The sequence below is a fragment of the Chamaea fasciata genome, unplaced genomic scaffold (genome assembly GCF_029207755.1).
Source record: "Chamaea fasciata isolate MVZ Bird 193981 ecotype frontalis unplaced genomic scaffold, bChaFas1.0.hap1 SCAF_1, whole genome shotgun sequence".
NCBI lineage: Eukaryota > Metazoa > Chordata > Aves > Passeriformes > Sylviidae > Chamaea > Chamaea fasciata.
Window position 1 is genome coordinate 124,824,400 of NW_027094086.1, and position 25,342 is coordinate 124,849,741.

The 25,342-nt window shown below is 37.2% G+C and overlaps 1 protein-coding gene across 11 annotated transcripts in view; it reads left to right on the forward strand.

Annotated features, from left to right (window-relative positions):
- The window catches only part of DGKB (diacylglycerol kinase beta), a 408,855-nt gene that overhangs the window by 88,846 nt on the left and 294,667 nt on the right, over positions 1 to 25,342 (forward strand). For all 11 annotated transcript variants that reach the window (XM_066196511.1, XM_066196492.1, XM_066196528.1 and 8 more), the window contains one exon: positions 17,911 to 18,171. In XM_066196511.1, coding sequence (XP_066052608.1) covers positions 18,102 to 18,171 — 70 coding nt within the window. In that variant the 5' untranslated portion in view covers positions 17,911 to 18,101. The remainder of the gene's footprint in view (positions 1 to 17,910; positions 18,172 to 25,342) is intronic.

The following is a 25,342-nucleotide window of genomic DNA, read 5'->3' on the forward strand; positions in this document are numbered from 1 at the left end:
TGAGCGGCTCCTAGGCAAAGATGCTTGGAGTTGAATGAATCTTTGCTTTTCAAATAATAGACTGACTGCTAGAGCAAAGCAGAGGTAAAAGTTGGTAGGAACAACCAGGCACAAACAAAAATAATCTGTCATTTCCCACCCACTGCGCCCCCTGCCCCTTCATGTGTGTGTGAGAGAGATGTTTGCAACCATTTTCTTGATAGGTTAAAACACAGTGATAAATGATTGTGTGTTTGAGAGATACTCTGGAAATGCCATTGGGTTTTTCAGAAACCTGTTGACCTGAGTGGAAACCTAGTGATCACACCTTGCTCAGGCAGAGTAGCAAAACTATATCTGCTGATGGGTCCTCTTGAATCACAAGAATGGGAGAATGGGAGATGGAAGATTCAAGGTGTTGACATTCCTTTCAAAGGGTGAAAGGAGCCAGGATGCTCACAGTTTGTGCACGGGGCAATGTGCTGTGGCTTTGGAATGGGTAGAGCAAGGAATCTTTGAGGGCATGAATTATGCCCATAGTGAATACCGGAATCCAAGAGGAACGAACAAACCCTTTTGGGTTAGTGAATAACATCCAGTTAGAGAGATGTGAAGTGCTGCTCAGAATAAAGGAGCACACTTGGGATCAAGGATAAATTGAAGGCTCTTATGTCTAGGAGGTGTCATGAGCATAAAAGGTTCCTTTGCAAGGGAAAGAAAGATGTGTCTTCATGTTGATGTTGCAATTACTATGATTTCATATCAAGTCATTAGAATTTTTTTATTATGCTTTGTGTGTCCTTTTTTTTCTCTCTCTCTCTTTCTCTCTTTCTCTCTCTCTCTCTCTCTTTCTCTCTCTCTCTCTTTCTCTCTTTCTCTCTCTCTTTCTCTCTCTCTCTCTCTTTCTCTCTCTCTTTCTCTCTCTCTCTCTCTCTTTCTCTCTCTCTCTCTTTCTCTCTCTCTCTCTCTCTTTCTCTCTCTCTCTCTTTCTCTCATTCCAGTTTGGACCTATTTTGACAGGCATATCATCTGCATGACTAAAGCCATTCTAAATATGAAAAAGAAATGCTGCCTTACATCATTCATGTTCAAACAAACCCAAACCAGACCAGTCCCAAACCCAGATCACCCATGTGGAGTGATACAAAGCCAGTGACATTCCATGTGTGCTGTGCAGAGGGTGGGAGTTAGATTCAATATACATCTTGGGTATTTTAGAATTGCTATTTATATCTATAAAATTTGACTAACAAATACCAATGATCTAAGAACATTGGTTGTGCTATGAAAAGATTGGAATTATTAGGTAATAGCCATTTAACGAAGTTCACAGGAACTTTCGTTCTATTTGTAAATCAGACGTGAGATAATATGAAGCTGTACTGATGCAGAAGGTTATTGCTCTTTTGAAAGGGGTTTCAGATGACTTCACCAGGGAATTTCTGGGCATGTTCCTCTGTGTATCTGTTATAAAGTAACAGCTCCAGTGCAGTATTAATAAGGATACTAAGCTTCTTTATATAAAGTATTTGTTTATGTAATCAAAAATCTGAACTTTGTGCATGCTTTGGTGTTTTACAGAGATCTCATTTTCAAAAGTAACCAAAGAAGGAAGGTGAGGGTGTTATTGCAGCATTAAAATTTATAGTTGCACTCTGTGTCAGAGAAATAGTCTTAAAAGAGAGTAGACAATAACAAGACGTGACAATTTTTTTTTCTTTTCTTGGTGTTCTGTAGAGCAGGTGAAGTGCATTTAAGGTATTTGGCATGATGAAATTTGTTCAGTGTTGACACAGGCTGAAAGAATTGTCCCACTTCTTCCCCCAGTCCATGGGCCTTTGTGTGGCTGTGTCATCTGCATTGTTTGCAGTGTATCTTCTGTAAGGACTGAGATGGCACGGTCGAATGGGAGGGTAATATTACCTCAGATCACAAACTTTTTGCTCATGGCCTTCTGGTCACTCCAGGACTGTGACTCCGTGGCTGCTTACTTTTTGTGACATGAATGATGCTGTTGGCTGTTCTGCTGCTGCCACAGCAGCACGGGGTGTTACTGATGGGGGTGTGAGTGGAAGGGAAGGGAGCCAGCAGGACTCGTCTCCTGGGAAAGCTAGGACTCCCTGTGCAACCCCTACTTCGTGGGGATCATTATCTCCTCTGCAGCCATGGAGTTCTTTCCCATATGTTACAGCCAGTCCATGAATCCTTCTCGCCCATTTGGGAATAGATGAATATTAAGGGTGTAACTTAGCAGCAATGTTACAGCTTTCTAAATTTTTCAGAATACTTTTCATGAAAAGTATTTAAGCTAGGTAAAAAAAGTACTTTGGGACTTGTTGTTCCATTTATTTTTTAAGACTATCCTCTGTAGAAATCACTGGAGGGTTTTTAAAACAGATGGCATGATGTGGGCCATTGTAATGCAATTTTCTTTGGAAAATTCTGTGTCTCAGGGCAAATTTACCACAAATGGAGCAATCGTGATGTCCCATAAAAGAGAAGACATGTGTTTTTGCAACATTTGGTAGATCTGAAAAGTATGCATAACTCTGCCAACTCTGCCAAGCAAGCAAGTCTGCTATTTTCAGTAAAGTATTTTGGGGCTTTTGGAGTATTTTGAAAATGCTAGTATGGTAACTGCTCTGACTCTTCCAGAATACTTAGTACAACCAAAATTTTAAACATCAATAAATATGGTATTATCTGAAATTATGACTGTCAAGAAGACATGTTTGATCTTTCTCTCCTTGAATTTTTTGCAGAAAAAAAATTACATTTTTTGTTAATATTGTTTACTAGAACATTTTATTTCATATGTATAGATTTTAGGGCCATAAAGCGAAGGAATACTGCATAGGTAACAAAGTAGAAATACTATAGAGTAATCTTTCTGCTTCACAAATAATCAGTGGAAGTATTTATCTTGTCCACTGTCTGTGATAACTTGGATTTAGTAATTAGTAAGCAACACCATTGTAGGAGATCTGCTGCTTATATTTTTTATACTTGTTATTAAAAAGGCTAGATTAATTTTGTGAATAATTAAAGTAGGGATGAAATATGCAGAAGAACATGAAATGTTACTTATTTTCATCCGAATATTCTGATGTATATATTTAGAAATATTTGTGTTTGTAATATCACCTATATCATAGGTAGGTTTTTAAAATGCAAAGACAGGATAACAGTTATGTTCAATAAAATTATCTTGAATTAAAAATGAAAATAGGAAACATAAACATATGGTGTACATATATTTTCAACAGTGTATTTCACAATTAATTATTTAGGTATAGTAAATCAATGTTTTTAATTCTTCTAAGATGCCAAAAGAAATAACTTTCTAATTTTAGTTGTGCCAATTTAAGAAATGTAAGCTAAGTCTAGTGATGCAATTTGTGCCTGGGAACCTTGAGAACTGGAAACTGCTAGCAAACATCAGGCATCTGTAATAGTCTCTTGAATAATCTTTTGTTTTGTGTATCTAAGTAGGCCAAAATCTGAAAAAGGCTAAATACACTGAGTACTCCTTTGCTTCCAAAAGCAGAGGATTTGGCATTTTGCAGTTATGCATTTCAAGCATCAGCTTTCTCATAATTTCTGTTTACTCTTCTTCAGGTACATACCTATTCTCCCCTCTCAGGGGAAGACAACATAGCAACTGAGATTGGAAACAAAGTGATCTGTTTTTGGTTTTGGCACATTGTTCAGAATTTCCAGCTTCCTTTTTTTTTTAGGGTGCTTTTGCTGGGACAAAGTGGATACATTAGGAGTGTTTCTCTGGGCACCTCTCCCAGCACCATTTTGGATGGAGCTTGGCTTGTGCTGAGGAGAAGGGATGGAGCTGCTGGAACTGAATGGGAACCATTTTCTAACCGGGTCCCCAACATGGGTGACTGCAAAACCTGGACCCTGAAGTAAACCACAGCATAAACCTCAAGTAATCTAAAAAAAGCCCCAGATTTCTGGAATGGTGTTACTGTTGTGTATATGTAGTTAAATCTGTAATTGACAAGGTTTCATCAAAAGTATCTACTTCCCTTGAACTACTTCATGTGTCAATTAATGGTGTATTAAGTAAAGATAGCGGTACATGAGAGACAGGGAATTTTAAGTTAAATTCTAAGGCTTGGTTATGAGATATCCATGATAATTTTTGTAATCTGCAGCTCTATTTTAAGTTACTAAATACATTTTTTAGGCATTTAGACTTAAATTTACCAATTCCAACTTGATGATAGACAAAAATAAAGCTGTTAAGAAGTACAACTGTTTTATTGACCTGCATAAACTAGCATGGTTTATGTGTTTAAATATATTCAGTTACAAATCTCAGTTCAGTTCCTGACTTTTCCACACATGCTTCCTGTGTGATAGCAAGCAAATTACTTAAGAACAAATGCTTCAGTATGTCTAGTGACTTTCAAGTGCAGTAAGTAATGCCAGCTGACATCTAGTAATTTGTTAAAATTCACCACTAGGTCTATATTAATTTTTAAGAATTTCGGTTCTTCACTTCCTTTCTTGTAAATTGGAATATTTCTCATTTCTTTTATTTTCTAGTCCTTGTACTTAAAAAGAAAGCTGGTCTGTACCATTGTCCTGTCTGTGTTATAGTCACAGAATCATACAATGGTTTGGGTTGGAAAGGACTTTATAGGCCATGGAGTTTCAAACCCCCAACCCCCAGCCTCCCAACCATTGTTATGGACACCTTCCACCAGACCAGGTTGCTCAAAACCCCATCCAAACTGACCCTGAATGTTTCTTGGAATGAGGCATCCATCGCCTCTCTGGGCAACATGTTCCGGTGCTTCACCACTCACATTGTAAGAAATTTCTTTTTAATATCTAACCTAAATCCACCCTCTGTCAGTTTAAAGTTCCCCTTGTCTTGTTGCGACCTGCACTTATAAAAATCCATCTTTCTTGTAGGGCCCCTTTAGTTGCCAGAATGCTGCTGCATGGTTTCCCTGGAGCCTTCTTCACCCAACAACCCCAACTTTCTCTGCCTTCATAGGAGGGGGACTCCAACCCTCTGATCATCTTTGTGTCCAGTCTCTGGACTCACTCCAGCAGGTCCATATCCATGTTTGGGGCTTCAGAACAGGATGTGGCACTGCAGGTAGGGTGTCACCAGAGCAGAGCAGAGGGGCAGAATCCCCTCCCTTGCCCTCCTGGACATGCTGCTTTGGATGCAGCCCAGCATACAGTTGGCTTTCTGGGATGCAGGTGCACTTTGTTGGGTATATTGTGCTGCTTTCCTTGAAAACCCCAAGTCTTTCTCCCCATGGCTGCTCTCAATCCATTCTCTGCCCAGCATGTTTTTGTGCTTGGAACTGCCCTGACCTAAGTTTGGGACCTTGTACTTGGTCTTGTTGAACTTGATGAGGTTTGGATGGACCCACCTCATAAGCCTTTCAAAGTCCCCCTGGATGTCATTCCTCCCCTCCAGTGCATAAATCTTATCTCAATTTCTGCTTTTATAATACAAGCACATAACTACTTACTATGTAGTTGTTACTACTTGACATTTTTCATCTGTTCCATTGGTCTAGCCAGAAATGAGCAGAAAAATGAAATGCATTTAGGCAGTGGATGTCAGAGTGCTGACACTGGAGTTTGGGTCAGAAAAGCAATGGATTCCTCAGGCTGCATAATTTCACTTGCCCAGTTCATTTTAACTCTGGGATTTCTGTCTGTGCAGTCTAAGCAGCTAAGTGTAAACAGTAGTGCCTCAAATTCTGAATCCCAGATTTGTATGGATGCACATCACCTGAGAGTGGATCACCCTTCTCGGTGGTATTTTTGTTTCCTTTTTTTTCTTGTGTCTAATAGTACTTTTTTCTGGGGTAGAACACCCAAGAAAACACATGGCATGCCTCAAATGAGAAAACAGAGGAGCTGCCTTCAAAAAGAGTGCAAAAACTCTTAATTATGAAAGTTACTGGGGTACAGCAAAATCAGTTCTGTGAATATCCATTGACATTATATAAGCAAGTTTATTTTAAGTTAATCTTATGTTTTTGAGGATGGAGGGTTTATGAGGCTTTAGATGATCTTTGGTGAAGGTTCTCAGATGATAAAACTTCTGTTTCATGAGGAAGTATAACTTTATCATTTAAAACAACAACTTTTGGAAAAAGAACTTCTTATGGAATTGTTTTAAATAACAAATTTAAATAGAATATTTTTTCTGTCTTTTTTTTAAATGACGTGCTATACCAAAATGGGATGACATTAGTAAACTGAGTGACTTACGGATGACATAGCTGTGACATAGAGCAAACTCTTTTAGGCCTATTTCATATGTAGAAGGATTCAATTGTGCATATTTTAATACAGGGCATGTGAAAGAAATGACTCATAAATAACAAATCACTTAGTAAAGTTAAACAGATATTCTTTCCTGTGAGGATGGTGAGGCACTAGAACTGGTGAGGGTCTAGGGGCTGCCCAGAAAAGTTGGAGATACCGCATCCCTGGAAGTGTTCAAAGGCAGGTTGGATGGGGCTCTGTGAAACGTGGTATAATAAAAGCTGTCCCTGCCCTTGGCAGGCGTGTTGGAGCTAGCTGATCTTTAAGGCCCCTTCCAAACCATTCTGTGACTCTATGATTTCTGTGAACATAACTGTTTTTAAATCTCAGACATTCTCCAGTTGATGAAAGTGAGTTTTACATGGGTGGCTCCTGGGAAAAGTGTTATGTAAGTACATTCTCTCCCTGTTGGTAAGAGTAGATAACACAAGGGACTTTGGAAAATCTCTTAGTTTGAAAACTTTTATGGATCAAATCAGAAAGGTAAAAAAGAGAATAAACCTTTAACCCCTAAAAAAAAAATCTGCTTTTTAAAAAATAGTTTTTATATTCCTATCTTGCAAGATTTCAATGGAATTCAGGCTTTATGATACAAATATTTCATATGCATCCTTCTTATAAAGCATATAGACCTTCAGTGATGACTTTGTACATGTAGATGGAAGAACTATTACAGTAGTTGCTAAGTCAAAACTGAGTTATATAAGGCAAATATAGGGTAAAAAGGCTGAAAACCAATGAAAGATGAAATGTGACTTAACAAGCTTGTGCCTGTTCATAACTTAGGAGTTCTTCATAATTTTGCTTTAGTAATAAAAAGCTGAGCATAAATATTGTAGATAATTCTGCCATATTCAGGATCATGTTGAAGTTCTACAAGTCCAATTTTCAAACTTTTCTAGTTGTCAGTGTAAAACAAATTTTACACTTTTCTGTTTGAGACACCTTGGTTTCAGTGAGTAGTCCTTCAGTTGGCTGAAGGTAGTTATATGGGTATGTTCTAAAAGTTAAGTTTTAGGATCATAAATTTTGAAGCAAAGGAAACAACTAAATTTGCCTTGAACATCTGACTTGGAATTCATCAAGTGCGTTGTGTTCATCCCAGTGTTACAGCTGAGAAACCAACAAAACCAATAGCAGGAATTGCAGGTTGAAGGCAGAAAGGCTTCTGTACATGTGAAATACTGCAATAGGTACAGGTTTGCAATTGTTTACAATTAGTGCTGCTTCGATTCAAGTTAAGAATATAAATTCATGGAGGTAGTACATCTCTAGTTAGCATTACCAGGAATAGTAGTGCTCTTACCTGATACTTCTGTTCTGTGTGGGAGTGGAGTCCAGGAGATTTAATCATGTAATTATTCCTCATATAGAAGCACAAATGTAGTGTTATCCAGTTGCCATCCATTTTGTTATACTTTTTTCTTTGTCGTTGTAAAGAAATTCTTCAACAATTTAAGCACAGAAGCAACAATGAATCATTGAGTTTCTTTTTGTTTTTGTGTATTTATTCTACTTTCCTCATTTTCTTACCCTCTTTGATTTCTGGCTTTTCATTAGTTATCTTATTTTAATACATAAGCTATTCCGATGTATAAAAATATATTCAAAATAGATTAAATGTTTCATTCCTCTGTGGATGTATTTGTTTATTTATTTTGAAAGAAAACGAAAAGAAATGTATAAAACATTATGTTTTTCTTTTTAAAACTATGGTAAAAATGAATTGAAGCAAAAATGATTAATGGTTTAAGTGATGATATTTATGATTCAGAAGTAAACAGATAGATGATTTTTAGTTTATGGCAAATTTAGTAATAGCAAAAAAAAAAGGCTGATTTGCACTGTAGAAGTGTTCCAATATGAAGATTATTTAGTAATCGTGTGGGTCTTGACTACAATTTGTGGATAGGATTGAAACTCCCTTGGGCAAAATCATGTGGGACCCCAGGGGAACTGCAGAGGATGAGGAAACACAAGCATCAACATCCAGCAAAGTCAGGGGAAATCGTTTCAAATTTCAGGCTAAAGTCTTACTAAGCAGGTTCAGATTTTTTCGTCCAACAACTGCACTTTTAAAGTGAGTAGCTCACTGGAGTAAAATGATGCTTCCCGTGTGTTTATCCTGTCTCTCTTTTCGGGTCTATTTGGGTGTGGTTTTTTACTGTATCCAAGCAGGTACTTCCCAAGTTTATCAGTCCTATAGGCAAAAGGAAGTGGAATGTGGCAAAATTGGGTGTTTGTCTTCACAGGCTAGTGAAAGCAGGCTGTGCTGTTGCCCTCAAGACATCAAGAGGGTCTAAGTCCCACCTGTGTTCCCCCAGCATATATTTAGCAGTCTATAGAAAAAGCAAGCAAAACTCAAACCAAATCCTGAAGGGATAGGTGTGTGCATTTCAGACCGGCAATAGGATACCAGCTACCGTTTTCTCTCAAACCATATGATAATGTAGCATAAGTTAAAATTGATCTTAACCTTCACTTAGCTTGATGTTTCCTGCATCTGTTCTCAGATTTGAGCAAAGGTTTCTTTCTGAAAGCTTCATGTATTGGAAAATGCTTCTTTCTGCCAGTCCCACTTTTCTCCTATCTACAGAGAATCATACATGCAGTAGCAATAATTTCGGTGTCGAGGACTACCGTGTAAAAACATAAGCTAAGTCTAAGGAGAATTAATTGCAACATCTAAAGAGAGAAAATAATTAGGTAGAATTCCAGAGAAAGACATGCTAAAAAAAGATAACAGAAATGCAGAACTTCTCTCAAGAGAAAAAATATATTTAAAATGCAAGTATAATAAAAGCTAGTTCAGACAAAGGATTCCCAAGGGAAAAAGGAGACAGGATCAACTTTTTTATTCTTCTTCCCTTTAAGATGGGAAAAACACTTAGAAACTCAAATTAACAAAAGTAAACTTTCATATTGAAAACTGAACACTGTGAAAAAAGAACACAAACTTAAATTGTATAAAACTGTAATTATGTACCTTTTTCAATTAAAAGTGAAATCAAATACTAAATTTTTGTTAAAAATTCCATGGAAATATTGTCACTTATTAGCTTCAAAGGATTCTGAAGTAAGTATTATATTGAAGTCAGTAGATGGAGGGCATGAATTTCACTGTTGTCTTCTCATACCCCTCTGAAAAAAAATCAACACAGTTAACCATGAAGATGTAGGGTTTTCCTATCAGAAAGGTGGGGCAAAATGTTAAAGTCTTCAAGTTTGTAAGGCTGTCTGGGTGGGATGGACAGACAGACAAATAAAGGACCCTCAGTCAGAAACTGCACTTCCATCTCTGACCAGATCTCTACAGTGTAGTTCTGCAAATGTCAGTTCTCTGTCTCAGTTTACTCAATGGCAGTATATGAACTGCAGCAAAGTCCTTAAGCATATAAAAAGAGATAAGAGCCTCAAGGTGTGTTCATGCTGCAGAAGGATGTGAGGCTAAGCTGCCTTTAAGTCATGGTTTCTGGTATTGAGAACTGTGGACCTGTGACAGCCTGGACTTCTGCATCCCTTGGACATATGCACGGGAGGTCAGGCATAGGTGCAGAGTCTGCTCTGATGCTTGTGATGCTGAGCCAACTTGGATTTTCCCTTCTGGCTTTGTTTCAGTAAAACTGCCTCACTCATGCTCTGCTTGTGCATCCACACCTCTAAGTCAGTATGGATGTGGCATCAGAGGTAATTCTAGGAACATGCAAACGGCTATGCTCACTGATCCTTCACAAACCTAGCAGTTATTGTCTTCTTAGAGGTGAATTTGAATGGGTCAGAATTTTCTGGGTGGATTGGAAATTGTACTTTGAGGTGCTGCTGCCACCACATAGTTTACTTGAGATGCAGATATGCGTTCTTGTAGGTGAGGGGCCACCTTACTTTGATAACTCATTTGGTATCTCACTATCACTAAACTGTTTTGTAGTAAAGCTAATGAGGAAATACAAAACCATTTGTGGTTGTCTAGAAGACTCCACGCTATCCCAGTGGAGAGTGACAGTGCTAGCTATTAATATCCCAGGACTGCAATAATTTAATCAACTTCTCCATACAGCCCTCTCCCTAGGGGGAAAAATTAAAAATTCCACATAATAGAAAACAATCTAGCTTGAACCTCTCCTGTGAAATCCTTTAACCTGCCTGCTAAGCTGATCTTTATTCCCTATACAGATTTCCTGTTGATTAAATCAGGTTCAAATTTTCACTAGTTTTTTATGAGGAGTTCCATTGCCCTGTTCCCAGTATATTTTAAAATTATGCAAAGCATTTGAATGAGGACAGCAGTTAACAAATGTTTTCCTCTAGCACTGTGGAACATTTTTGTCAAAAGACTAAAGAACATCTCTTCAAAGACTTATTTCCGAGCATGAAGTAGGAATTTCTGCCCCAGGAAATTATGGATCATCAGAATTCTTCCCCAGTTGTAAATCACACTTTTCAGCTTTGCTCTCCTGTAACGTATTCACCCCTAGAGCACCTCAATATCGAGATATTAATTAAATCCAACAATTAAACAAAAAAAATCCCTGTAGTTTACTGCCAACAAAAGTTAATTGTTCGGCAGAATTTAGAGGTTGCCCCATGAGAGGGAAGTTAAAGAAAAGAGGAAGAACGTGTGGCAGATAATAGTCAAAGACCTTTACCTCTGTTGATACGGGCTCAAATACTTGTGGTGCTGGTTGTGGGGAGGTCTGTGTAGAGCTCATATCGAAGGAGGCGCTTCTGGAGCTGGCTTTCCTAGAGAAGATGGCAGATGCATAATTTGGAAGGCAGAGGCTGTCCTCGGGATGTTTAATCCTTCATGCTCTGGATTTTGGAGGAGTTTTGCTGGATATATAGAAATTGTGGTGGGTGATGTGGAAAGGATTGTTTGAGAGACTGATTCATCCTCTCATCAGAGTGATTTATTATGGACAACCCAATGTGCTGTGTTCCAGAGAATTTATTACAGATTACATAGATAGACCTATAAAATTCAGTCCAATTTCAAAATACTACCAGCTGTCTAGAATTTTTTTATCTGAACAGTTTATTTTCTAGTTTTGTTGGGGTCATTTTTTTTCCTCTCTTTTTTTTTTTTTTTAACACCTCCTGGTTTTAATATGTTTATAATTAGTTATAAAATCAAAATATTATTCAGTGTGATCATTTAGTCATAAAAAAGTGTTTCAAATTTTAGTGGCCCTATGGAAAAATTTTCTTGTTTAGTCACTGATGTAAAACTGAGGATGAGTAACTCCTCAGCTTTTCTTTTCTAATTTTCACTTCTTAAATCTGCTTTCATAGAATTGTTACTGTGACGTTTCTAACATTGGGAATAGTTCCATGGCTCTCACTTGGAGGTGATTTTTGAATCATGTACTTTTTCTCTCGTAAGCATAAGATAAATTCCAGTGGTGGGTTTTTTTTTTTTTTTTTTGATGTTTTTAGTTTGTTCAGCTGTATTATTTAAAGAAAGAAAAATGCCTTTATATACTTTTGATGAATCGACAGAAATATGTTGTGGTATTTGCTTGTCCGAGATTCTCCTCAGGTTTCATTTTTTTCAATATTTCTTTTAGTGAAGAAAACACTGAGAAATTTGGATATAGTTCTTCTGACTTGGTAGGTAGTTAATGTAACAACCTGGAAATAGCGATCCCAGCAGTTGTAAAATTTAAATTTAATCAGAGGTTGCTTTTAATGAATACATATGATGAAGTAAGGGTTCATGGAGGGTGTCCCGGAATGAGTTAGTTTTAAACTTAGAAGCTGGTATAGAGCTGTGTTTTCGATTTAGTATGAGAATTATGCTGATAACAAAGTGTTTAGTTGTTGCTAAGTAGTGCTTACCCTAAGTCAAGGACTTTTCAGTTTCCCATGCTCTGCCAGTGAGGAGCTGCACAAGGAGCAGTGAGGGAGCATGGCCAGGGCAGCTGGCCAAAGGGATATTCCATATCATGAAATGTCATCCTGTGGGTATAAACTGGGAGGAACTGGCTAATTGCTGCTCAGGAGAGGCTGATTGCCTGTCAGGTGAGCAATTTTGTTGTGCATCACTTCTTTCTCTTGGGTTTTATTCCACACTCTCCTTTTGGAATCTCTTTTTTTTTTAAACATAATTATTCTTAGCAACTTTGCTTCAGCTACTAAACTGCTCTTAAATCAATCCTAAGTGTACTCAGTGATGGTGCCTTCTTGTATTGTGATTGGTTTTTATCAGTTCCCAGTTTTTGTTGCTAATGTTTTTCCCTGTCACAAACTGTAGTATTGGTGAAATATTTTCGCAAAGATTCAAGTATTCTGCTTAGCATGCCACAGTAGGGTTTGTGTTGCATGTCCTCTTAGTGTTTACTGGTATATTCCATAAAAATAATTCAAGAAAGTGAATTTGAGTAATTTCTTCTCTGATGAATACAGTCCATATCTTGTGTATTAAAATTTAAATGGATGTTTTAACATGTCCCATACTAGTACTCCTGGGAATAAAGTAGTCAGTATAACAAGTGTGCGTTTGAGTTGTGCTGGTCACTTTTTTAAAAGGAGAGATTTTCAGCTTGATACAGAAACTGTCACTGATTTCAGTGTGTCAGTGTTTATAGTTTATATTTCAGAATTGTATTAATTTACCTCAGTAAACATCCTTTACTAAATTGAAGAAAATAAGTGTACTATTAAAAAGACTCTATGCTAAATACAGTGCAAAATAACGGATGCTGTTATGTAAAATATGCAATTTATATAGGAAAAAGCTGTTGTTTTTTGTTATGGGGCTTCATTTTTTTCATTCATGCCATTAATCCGGCAGCAATTATAAGTAATTACATCTGTGATTGAAAGTAATGAAACAAGAATGATGATTAGCAGATATTTTAATTGGATTTCTTGCCCATCAGACTTTTCATACTATACTTTAACCCATGCAAATTTGGAGTATTTCGGACATTAGAGACATTGTTCTCTAAAAAGTTTATAATTAATTGCAGGAACACCTACACATCTTGTATACCTGTACATAATGCTTACATTTCCAGGCAAGAAATTAATGATTGTTAGCATGTTTTGGGTTTTTTTGAACAACAGAGAGAAGTTTCAGGCAGACAAGTAAGCATGGGTTATCTGACATGTAAAAATTCTCCTTTGGAAAATCCGTGATGGCACCCATGCTGAAAATCACAGGGTCTACCTAACCATGGTGAAAGTGTAGGACCCCACTGAAGGAAATACCAAGAACATTCTGTACAGAAATGTTCTTGATAGGCATAATTGCTGAAGCCTCCATAGCAATTAAGGTATAAAATATTCTGTGTTATTTATTCCTATTGTTCAGGCAAAAATCATTAATCAGTCCCATTATGGAAAACTATAGTTTCTGTGGAAGGAAACTTGCTATAGCCAGACCTTGTGCCCCGTTCGTGGAGTAACTGGCAGTTGTTGAGATTGATGTGAGATGGACATTATGGAAGGGTTGGTGGAAAGCAAATGATGGCTGAGCAGGTCCAAGAGCCAATTTCTAGGCTGTTCTAAGTTTTCCTGTTATGGTAAACAGAAGTAAGTCCCTTAAGGCATGCATTAAGATGAGTGTTGTGCTTTCAGACACGGCAGTGAGGTTGGACCTCAAAAGAAGCTCCCCTGCCTTTCATCAGGAAGTTGCGTTGGATTGCTTGAGAAACTGGATGTGTATCCATGGGCTGAAGTTTGAAGCTGAAATATATGTTGTTGATCAGTTTTGTGGGACTGATGTAATTTATTTCGCCCTGAATACTCTGAAAACTCATCTTTCCTTGCGGGGAGGACTGTATGAGGTGGAATGAGATTGAGTTGTGAGGTTGGCATATAGGGAATTTGCCTCTGTGTTTTTTTTCCTCCATTGTATATTCATTTTTCTTTTCTCAGCCAGGCTTCTGTAGAGCAGCTGAGGATTTTGGTGGCATGGAGAATTCCTGGAAATCTAAGTTTGTTAGCAATGTTGGCTGAATGCTAAGTAATTTGATTTGTATAGTTTTTAACAAAGCTTTGCTTCCTTGTTTGGGGATGTGGCCTGGTAGGAATCCTGACAGAACACTTAATAAACTTTCAGATCCAGAAAGGACAACATGTTATAAAAGGGAGTGGAATTCTAAGACTTATTATAGTCAGTGGCTAGAGCAGAAAGATTTTTTTTCTAATTCTTTTTGTGATTAAATGAATGGTTTATTGATGTCATGTTTCTAGTTTCTCTTATTTAAGGCCTGCTTTGTGTCTGGCTGAGAGGGCTGTGAATCTTGCCTAAGTGTATATTAACAAAATGTATGTACAGATCTGAGTTGCCCAGAATAGGCCAAACTCTTTGAGGATTGCTGGGAAGTTCCTTACCTGACATTGTGTGTATTTTTAACTGTATGCTGTATTCTATTCTTCAGCGTAATTTATCTCTACATGAACAGATCAGTTCGCTGTGTGTGATCTGTTTAGAGCTGCTGATTTTTATTTTGTCTACCAGCAAGCACATTTGATTATTGTTGTAGTTCAAGAATCTGTTTTTCCTGTGTGATGGTACTATTGCTGATATTAGTTTCCTCTTCATATACTTATCTATAGGTTTCTCACTGCATAGCCTTCCTGGAGCACTTAACGAGCACTAAAATCAAGTGTAAAGAAGTGAATTTATATTGAACACTTCAGAAAAAATATAATAGAAATTAGCTAATATTTTTTTTACAGAAAATAGGATATTTGCATATATAGGTGATCTTCCAGCGTATACCTTAACAAATAGCGCAGACATGCATTGATGACTTTTTTCATCAGCATCTGTATACAGTGTTTATTTTCTTATAACCAGAATATTTTCTGCATAAAATGGGGGAATACCACTGTAAAAGATTTAACTGTGAAAAAGGAAGCGATGCAGGGATCTTTCCTTGTTTAGGACTCTGTTGCAGCAGAACCTAACAGGGAACTGAAAACAGGAAGTACCTAGAAGGTTCCTTTTGGTGAAATCTTCTCCATGATGTGTCTGTGTATTTCTGCATCACATATACTGAGGTGGAGTCAGGACCTGGCTGCAGTCCAAAGACCAGTGAGCCACCCTCAGAGGATTGCCTACCTCTCCTTTCCTGTTCCCAGATTACACTTGGCAAATTAGATCCACTATATCCCCCACAGGCTTTACTGTGCAATTGAGGGTTGTCCAGATTAAAAATGTAACCTTAAGTACTGTTGTTAGGCGCAAACTAGGTCTTCTTTATGGGAGCTGCCCTGCCCATGCTACATTTTTTCCATTTCTGCCATCTTGTTCAGGACGTGTATATTTTGTTACAACTCTGGTTCTAGGCTGTAGAACCTGAGTGTCTAGTAAAAAGGGGAAAGGATATCAGAGTTAGTCATTTAGATCTGTTTTCCCTGCTGATGAACTGTGTATGCAACAAACTTTGTAGACAGTGGTCAACTAAAGGTATTGCATATGAATAGATTGATAGACCAGAGTGCAGAGCAATTATCATAATAATGAAATATTATATCATTACTTTGCTAGCTGTAGTAATTCTAATGGTAAGTTGTTTATCAAAAATATGCATATTAAATAATGAAGACAATCTCTAACTTAACAGTATTCAGCAATGTTAGCTCTTGGAGGTAATGAAGCTAATGTAGTTAAGGATGATGCAAATAGTAAAACTGGATGAAATTGTGGTAGAAAATTTTGGTTATGTTAAATCAGTTATGCAAATACTATTTAAAAAATCAATAAAATCTAATCAGTTGCCAAGATTATAAAAATATATATACCTACTTGAAGATATAAACCTGTCTTCAATAGAACCTAATCAACTGCCAGAAATGAAACATCTCTAATTTGATTAAAATGATCCAGTTGACCATAGTTATGTTTTCTTGAGATGAATAGAAGTATCGAAGTTCACAAGACAGAATGATAACTTTTCTTACTAAATAGCACATTTAGCTTTTGTAGTTGCTGGCCATTTTCAGGCACTGACAGTGATTCACATTGATTTGAGGGCTGATGTGCCTTGTACTTGGCCAATATTACTCACATTAATGTTACATTTTTTATCCCAATCTCCATGCTCCTGTTAGTTTTTATTATTTTTTCAGTTATATTATACAATTATATTATATATTCAATCAGATCCTAGATTTTCCAACTCATCATATTTTTTTGTAACAGAGGGGATTAAGAGCAGGGTGATCTCTTCTGGTACAAATTCTTTAAACGCAAAACAGCTGTTACTGTACTTAGACAGACTTATTGGCTCATAGTATAGACAATGCATTCAAATCATTAACAATAAAGGATCTGAGAGCAATGAAAGCTCTAGGACTAAGGTGTTTTCCTTAGTGTTTGCATGAATTTCTTTGTCCAGTGATGATACTTGTATATGTAAAACAGGAAGGAAAAAAAAAAAAAAAGGTGTTGTCTGTTTAGGTTAATGTGGGTTTTTTTAATATGCTTCTGTTCCTAGTAATATTTTTTTGTTTTCCTTTCTTTGCCCTCATGACTCCTTTTTCTATTCCTTCTTAGCTACCAACATCTTCCTCCTTAGCACTCATTCCTTTGCTGTGTTAGTGTCTTTTGGTCTGAATTTTTTGTTTGTTCTTTTTGTAATTTAACCCTTATAAATGATACATTGCTAGACATAGGAAGAGATTCTACTTACAGTCTAAAATTAGCTTTCTAGTCTAAACTGGTCTTCTAGGCAACCTCTGCAATCAATAAAAGATAAAAACGACAGGAGGCAATTCATCACATTTTAAGCTTATGTTGAAACTGGAAGGATTAATTGCTGCCTGGGCCACCTGTCTCTTTGTGATGATTAAAGGGAGCGCCTGAGATGACAATCTCAAATTAGGTACCTGGCTCTCAGATGGCTAAAATTAGATGAAAAGTAGCCTACGTGTTCTAGGAATGGTGTTGGTGATGCATTGCTTTCAGAGGGTCTGTCCTACAGAGCTAGAAACTGAATAAAATTGGGATGAGAAGGCACACACAGTTTGAATTTCTTTTTCCTGAACTGATTTGTGAGGGTACCAACAGTTGTATTTGATTTTCACTAGTGGCCAGCAATGTTGTGATGTTCTAGAAAACAAACCCCTACTATTTTGTTAGAATACTTAATATTTGTATAGCTGTTATGTGAACTTCTCAACAAGCTGCAGAATCAATTTCATTTTTGGTATGGAGAGTTAGAAGCTTCATAGCATTTCTGACAATTATGCGGTATAACAACGTAATTGGGTACAAATCCAGTTACAGAAATTAAATTTTAAAATCATAAGGAACTAAGTTTACTGATAAGATATTATCTACTATTTCAGTGGTTTTTACTAAACTGGGAACACCTCCATAAAGTGTTTCCAGATACATTTGGTCATAAAAAGTTGATAAGTTTTAGTGAATGCTTCACATAAGCATTTGGAATTTAAAAAAAAAAATCAGAAATACATAAAAAACTATTTACAGACAAATAGAATGTGGCAATATTTTGAGCAAAACTGTATATGAGAAAATATTTATTAGTTACAAGTATTTCCATAGGAAAACTGGTATATTCTGGTATTTAATATTTTGTATTTTATTCTGGTATATTTGGTATTTATTCTGATATTTAATATTTGTTCTTTTAACAGTGCTGTACCTCGCCACTGAACCAACGCATTTGGAACAGTTCATAGCATCAAAAACTTCATCTACATAGACCGATGCCATCTCGGCACTCTCCAGATACTGTGAACTGAAGTTAACAATCTCTATGGAGTTTATAACACCTGGGTCAAAAAGAATATTCTTCTGATATACAAGGAGGACCCTCACTGCCAGTATGACAAGCCAGGAGAAGTGGGTTAACCTTAGCCCTGGAGAGTTCTCTCAGCTTCAGAAGTATGCAGAATGTAAGTAATTTAAAACATACTTGCTCTTATGACTAAATAAAAATTAAAGAGTGTTTTGAATGTAGAACATAAAATTGTTGTATTATTGATACTATTCACAGCCTAGAAAGAAAGCATCCAGGTTTTATATTGATGATTCATTGCTTTCAGAAACAGTTGTGAAGAAAACTCTGTATTTCGCATTTTTATATGAATAATCTTGTTTGTTTTAAATTACATCACCAAATAAATAGTAAATATAATACAGCAGTTTAAAAAAACACTTTCGAGAATATTTACTGCTTCCTGGGAAAATATTTTCAAGTTATTTTTCATTATTTTTTTTCAATATCTGAATTTGAAGATTTCTAGTAGAGATAGAAAGTTATGGGTTGTTTTTTTCCCTATGCATTCCTATAACTTAAGCCTGAGTGCAACGTTTGCTGAAACGTTTGCCTTCCTTGTTGGGAAAAAAAAAGCATTTAAGATGTTTCTTTGCTTTTGGCTTCCCTTTGCTCCTCCAGCACTTCTTGCACACACAGTAGTTCAGAGGCATTGTTTTAGTAGAACTTTTGGTGTCAGGGAAATTACATGAATATATTTGTGTTCACATTTGTGTGTGTACATTAAAGAAAGATATGTTGTCTTTCAAGCTTCCTCTGCTCCTCTGCAATGAAAGGATGTTAGTTTTTTGGAAATGTGAAATGTGACATATTTTTGTGGAAAAAATTCAATTTCTGAGGCAATTAGAAAAAAAGGTTGATAGTATATAACTTTCCATGTATAATGCCAAAGGAATAAACCCTGGTTATGAACCTTAATTTGAATTTCTGGGCTGTCCAATTTAATTTAACTAAATGACTGAATAACAATATCTTTAAGTGTGTGATCTAAGATTTTAAAAGGCAATTAAAAAAATTGGAACCAATATTTTTGAATTTGATATATTTTTTTTGTAACATGACAAGGTTCAAAAGGTTGTGACAACAGATACCTTTACTCATTACTAAATAATAATTAAGTTCTATGGAATTTTGTAAAGCTTGAATATTTATCTGCTTTGCTGTTTCATTGTCTTTGTTGAACTTGGAAAGGCAATGAATTGAAAATCACCAAATTTCTTTTGGTGACTTGGTAGAGTTTGATTCACTTAAAATCTTATAAATATTATCGATAAAAACCCTAAACAACAGAAGTCCTCAGTTTAAAAATATTTCATTGCTCATTTTTCTCTGGCATGGAACTTGAAGTACCAGTGGTTCTCCTGCTGGGTGGAAGGGTCATCTGGGTGTCAGAAGGTGACACTGTGGGGAGATTCGACTTTGTGGCAGGTGCCTTCCAACAAGTGATGGACATGAACACCCAGCTGTGCCTCATGCCAGGAGTGGGTTTCACTGCAGGACTTTGGAAAAAGTAGGGAATTCATAGAGAGGTGATTTGTTTTGCATTCACTCTCTGATATGCAGGCTCTTCATTTGCTCTGCCTTTCAGTTTGGTGTAGAGATTTTACTGATCTTGCCTAAATTGCAGCATTATTTTAACTATGGAAGTTTTTAACTTTCTTGAATTTTAAAAAATACAATATTTATAAATTCTATGTTAGTTTGCATCAAGCTAAAGCTTGTGCTAGTACTGGAGTGCTAGAACAAAGAGTATAGTCTACCAAAAATCCATCTGCCTTGGATCATGCTCTTAGTGGCTGATAGTCACTTCGGCCTAATAAGGTCACTGGAAATCAATATTGCTTTTGTACATCTGTGTTGGGTTGATTGTGGCAGGATGCCAGTTGCTCGCCAAACTGTTTTATCACTCCTCACTCTCTTCCCATGTTCAGGGGTGGGGTGCATTCCATGGGAGACAGTCCTCCACAAACTTCTCCAGTGTGGGCCTTTCCCCTGGGTGCAGTTCTTCGTTGATACAGGACAGATACCTTTAGCTGGTGAATGGGAAGAAGGGATGTGCTGAGCTGCCTTGTGCTAGAACCAGTAGGAAGTTCTTAAGTATGGGGGAATTTTGATTTCTGCTTTTCTTTGAAGCCTAAGTAAATTTGGTTAAGAAAGTTTGCTCATCCATTTTAGGCACTTCATGTGTCTATTCATGCAGAAAGTATTCTCTTTAAAATGCGTTTGGTGGTTTTTTTTTTTTGCATGTTGACTTTTTGATCAGGAAAAAACTCCTTCCACAGTTCCCTTCTGAGGCTGAATCTCCTCAGCCTAAGCTGGCTACAGCAGAGTTAGACAATGTTTTACTTGTGCCCCAAGCAGAGGCTGTCACATAAGCCCAAGCTGGCAAGTCTGAAGACCTTAGTTTGGATCCAGTGTAGGAAGGGATGGCACTCTGCTGCTGCATAGCAGACAGGGCACATGTGGAGGAGTGAGGGTTTTGGGTTTGAGTCTTTTGAGGTTGAAGCTCAGTCTGAAACCATATCCTTGATCTTTCCCCTATCTGGAAAGCAAGCCTGTCTCACCTCTACCTGTTTTATGAAGAAGACTTGCTGCCAAACTTTACTGAAATCAGTCACACCGGCAAGTGTTACACTTTCCAAGAAGAAGGGAGAAATGGGTCCACACAGGTAGTAAGGGACAGATTAAGTACCTCTGTCACTATTACGGACACGAAAGAACCACACTCACCCGACAGGTTGAAGTGAGGAAAAGAAGGCCATTTATTATCATTTGGGGTTTAAATAGGATTTGGAGTTTGGTCAAGATTGGAGGACAAAAGGGACACCTCTAACTCTAATGGTCATTTTAGAAGTCCATCGCAGACTGGTATGCGAAAACAATCAACTTGTTTATGTGACATTCGTGAGAGACTCTACTAGAAATATATAAACAATCATCAGAAGGCTTAAAATCAAGGTGACATGTCTCTTCTTATCTTTACACAGGAATAGTACTCAGGTGGTACCTAGAAGAGCTGCTTCTCTTGGTATCAATTGACTTAAGTTATGCAAAGAAAATCTCAAACTATATTTAGATACAGACTGCATATATAATAAGTACATCCAGAGTTGAGTCATATGTGCATATATAACTCTTATAAGTGTGGACATTATAGATCTGACTGTCTTGGACTTAGAGCATAAATTCCCTTTTTAGTCACCAAAGTAGGTGTGTGGATCTTTCAATGTATAAAGCCCTTTAAACTACACCTGTGGATTCTAGTGCTCTGAGAAGGACATGTGCTTTTCACTTTCTGACTGAAAGACACTTTGCTCTAGTTCAGTGTAGTTCTTCTTTTTATTAATGTTCTGTGAGCTTGATGATAGTCTGTCTGCTCTGGCAAGTACGGTTAAAAAAGGTCTGCTCCTAGCTCTGTGTGCAGATAGTGTCCTTGTAATCACTTTGAGAAGTTCCTACCTCATCTTTTCTGCCTGTTTTCTTCTTCACATAGCACATAGTTACAGTATGATTCAGTGCTTTATCTAGCTGTACTGTTTGGTGAACCCAAACCCTGAATGCAAAAATTCTTTCTTGAATATATAATAGCTTTTCTCAATTTCCATAAATATAACTGAACAGCAAAGAAGAATGAGTTCTCCACCACTTGGTCCTAATCACAAAGTATTTCCTTCTAAGCAGCACTCAGAACTTCATAGTAAGTGAATATCTTCCTGTAAATTAATCCAAGGAGTATGTAATTTTTTCTTATTGAATTATTTTTGAGCTCAAGTCAAGGTAATTTTATGCTTTCACCATAGGACCCTTCTTTGTCTGCCTGCCATATTAAATAGTTTGGGGCTTCAGTGAGTGTTTTGGAACAGTTTCAATATTACTTACCAAAAAATTATTTCTGAAGTCCAAAGAGTATGTTAACTAATACTTAGCACTTTGCGGTTAATATGCATATGTGTGGTTTTGGAAGAATAATTATTTCCAAAGACAGTTCCTCCATGTCCTTCTTCCCAGTCAAATCAAAAATCTCCTCTCTTCTCTTGTTCTGAAGATAGAGCAGTAGAACATATTTTGCATTACATCTTTTCTTGGTTTTAAATTGTCTCAGAAGAATGGGTGAAAAGAAAAAAAAAACCTGGGATAACTGGTGTGGTTATTATACAATAGTGACAATAATGACAAACAACAATAATGTAGCCCACACTAAATCCTGAAGATTCTAGGGAAATAAATGCACTTGAGAGAAGAGGTTTTTTTTCTTCCTTTAGATTTCATAATCAATGCTGGCTGTGGGAAAGGAAGGTGAAAATATGTAGGGGTTTTTCTGCATAGAATTGTCATTGCATAGGGTAAGGTAATACAGGACATTTCAGGCAGAAAGAGTTGCTTCTAAACTGTATGGTGCCAGATACGTATTTGTAAGTTGTATGGGGAGCAGCTGAGGGAGCTGGGGTTGTTTAGCCTGGAGGAAAGGAGGCCCAGGGGTGACATCACTCCCTTCAGCTTCTTGTAAGGAGATTGTAGTCAGGTGGGGGTTGTCTTTTTCCCCAAGGCAACCAGCAATAGGACAAAAGCTGTCAGTCAATAGGACAAAAGCTTAAAAGTTTCAAGCTGCACCAGGGGAGGTTCAGGTTGGACATCAGATTTTCCTCCTGGGAAGGGTTGTTAAACATTGGAACAGACTGCCCGGGGCAGTAGTGGATTCACCACACCTGGAAGTATTCAAGTAATGAATGGATGTGGCACTTGGTGCCATGGTGTGGTGACAAGGTGGTGATGAGTCAAAGGTGGGACTGGGTGATCTTGAAGTCTTTTTCAACCTAAATGATTGTGTGATTCACTGGTATGTGCCATTCTGTACTACCACAAACAAGAGCCTGAATGTTAAGGGCATTAGAGTGAAGCAATATAAATAGCTTCATTGTGATTATTATCCGTATGGTAAATTGGATTAGTTTGGACAGGGCTTTTTTAATATCCTTTTTATTAAATGAATTTCGTATCCCCTTTTTATTAAACAAAGTTTATGGCTGTTGTAGTCCAAATTATATGTTAAAAGGGGCTTAGAGGAAAAAAGCAAGCGGGGAAATATTGAAGGGATTTGAAACAGTTAAGACTATTTCATGAATCAGCTAAGCATTAAAAAAGAAAAAAAAAAAAGCAGCTCTTCTCTCAGTAGGAAGAGAAAAAGACCTCTGAGCTCTGGCAGCATGTGCACTCTGGGGAAATAGCTTGGTTTTGTGTTGTCCTTTTGAGTTTGTCAACAAAACGTGCCCTGAGGAAAGAGCCTGAAAAAACTTTTTTGCAAAACTTTTGGCAGTGATTTTTTCCCAGGCTGGTGGACGAAAACTTGGGCAGACTGTCACAGACTGAAGATAGAAATAGATGTTGGAGTGTTACTGAAATGACTGTGAGAACAGAAACAGCATCAGCAGCTGCAGCATCTTTTGATGTAGCATCAATAGCTACTGCAAGAGCTAGACAGTGAAACAGTTTTATGGGGGAACAGGAAGGAGGAATTTGTGAAAAAGATCACTGAAGAAAAACTAGAAGGTCAGCAAAAGTTTTGGTTCAAAATTAAGTTGTCAGAGACTCTTGAGTGGGTTTGGTCCTCACAGAGGGAAATATCTTTTACAATGGGTATAAATGATAATCTGCAGGGAACTTCATATATGTGGCAGCTGGTCACCAGCAGCTATGGGCCATTACACAATCCCTCAGAGGTCCCAGGCTTCTAGTGCTACATGGAATTGTGCTAATTCTAATGAGGGAATGAACCTTTTTCATCTACAATTTGACAAAACCAATTCTTTGACTGTGTGGAAAGTGGAGAGAGAATATCACTGGTGATTACTGAAAATAGTTTTACCTGAAGTATTTGACTTCAGGATTATAGTGTTTCTGCTACTATTAGTAAAGATAGAGGTGACTAGGTCTGAAAAAATTTTGACAGAATCTGTTAGCCTGGCTGAAATGTGTAGTCTGCTGGTTCTGCCTGTATGATATCCCATACACTTGGGAGAACTTCATGGAGGAGAAAAATGGGTCTAGTGAGAGATCCAGTCTTTGCATGCAAGGCCTGTTGGGGGTAGAGTGGCCAGAAGAAGGGATCAGTTGATAATTTGCAGAGTCTGAATCTTTTATGATAATCTGTGATTGGGAACTAAAAATCTAAGTAGGAGAAAATGGAGTGGAGTAAACTACTCAGTGATTTGGTGGGGCACTTAGTTTCGTTCTCCTGAGGGGTGAACTATGGACTATGCATATTGATATAACACTGTAAGTTTTTTCTTCAGATCTGTAAATTTAAATCCTATGTGCACATTTCTTTGTTGCACCAATTTAGAAAAAATGGGTTAGGAATGTTACATATTATTTATTTAGGCTCTAGTCAGATTTACTCTTAAAAAGCCCTGAACTCCGTCCAAAGGAAGTCTGTTACATACAGTCTTCACTAATGAGGATATTAGATCTGACTTGGACTTGTGTTAGACTGAAACCCAGAATAGAGAAGATACAAAGTTGTTGAATTTATTTTTCATTTTACCAGTCATAGTTGAGACTTGACCTCTGAAGATCATACCACAGATAAAGTTGTTGTGGGAGATTGAAAGCTGGGCACCAATATCATCTGCAGAAATATTAGTGGATTTCTTTCCTTTCTGTCATGAGGGTTTCTGTATTAGGTCTTAAAGAGAATGTAAGATAGGAATGATGAGTTGAGCATTTCTGAAGAAAAAAAAGCTGATGAACATGCAATAATACAACATGCTTTGGATCTTTGAGGTGAGTGTTCTAATGAGATAAAATGCTTAGTGTTTCTGCCATGATAAATGCCTAGTGGTGACTTAGCAGTCGTGTTTTTAACCAAACAGAAGCTGGTCAATTCTCCAATTAGCCTGCCAGTGGTGAACAGTATCATATTGACTCTGTCCACAATTGTGAGTAAGGAGGAACCTTTTTATGTCTGCCAGTTGGGACACTAGTGTATGTAGACCTTGTTTCTTGCTTCCATGCCCATACTGAAGAAGGGCATCCAAGTTGTTTTAGGTATGAACTGTTTAGGGAAAGGAATCATGTAGAAGAGTTCTGAACCCTGCCCTGGTTAAAGGGACTGTGAAATTATTCAGGAGTTTCTATTTTGTGTCAAGGGCAGATGCACTTAAGTACATTTTTGTCCTTCTCAGGCTGCTATATGTTCTAATTTGAAGCATTCCTTTAGGAAATACTGGCTTTTGTAGAACTTTGAGTGGTACATAGTAACAGCACAAAGTAGTCACATTGAGTGACTTGGA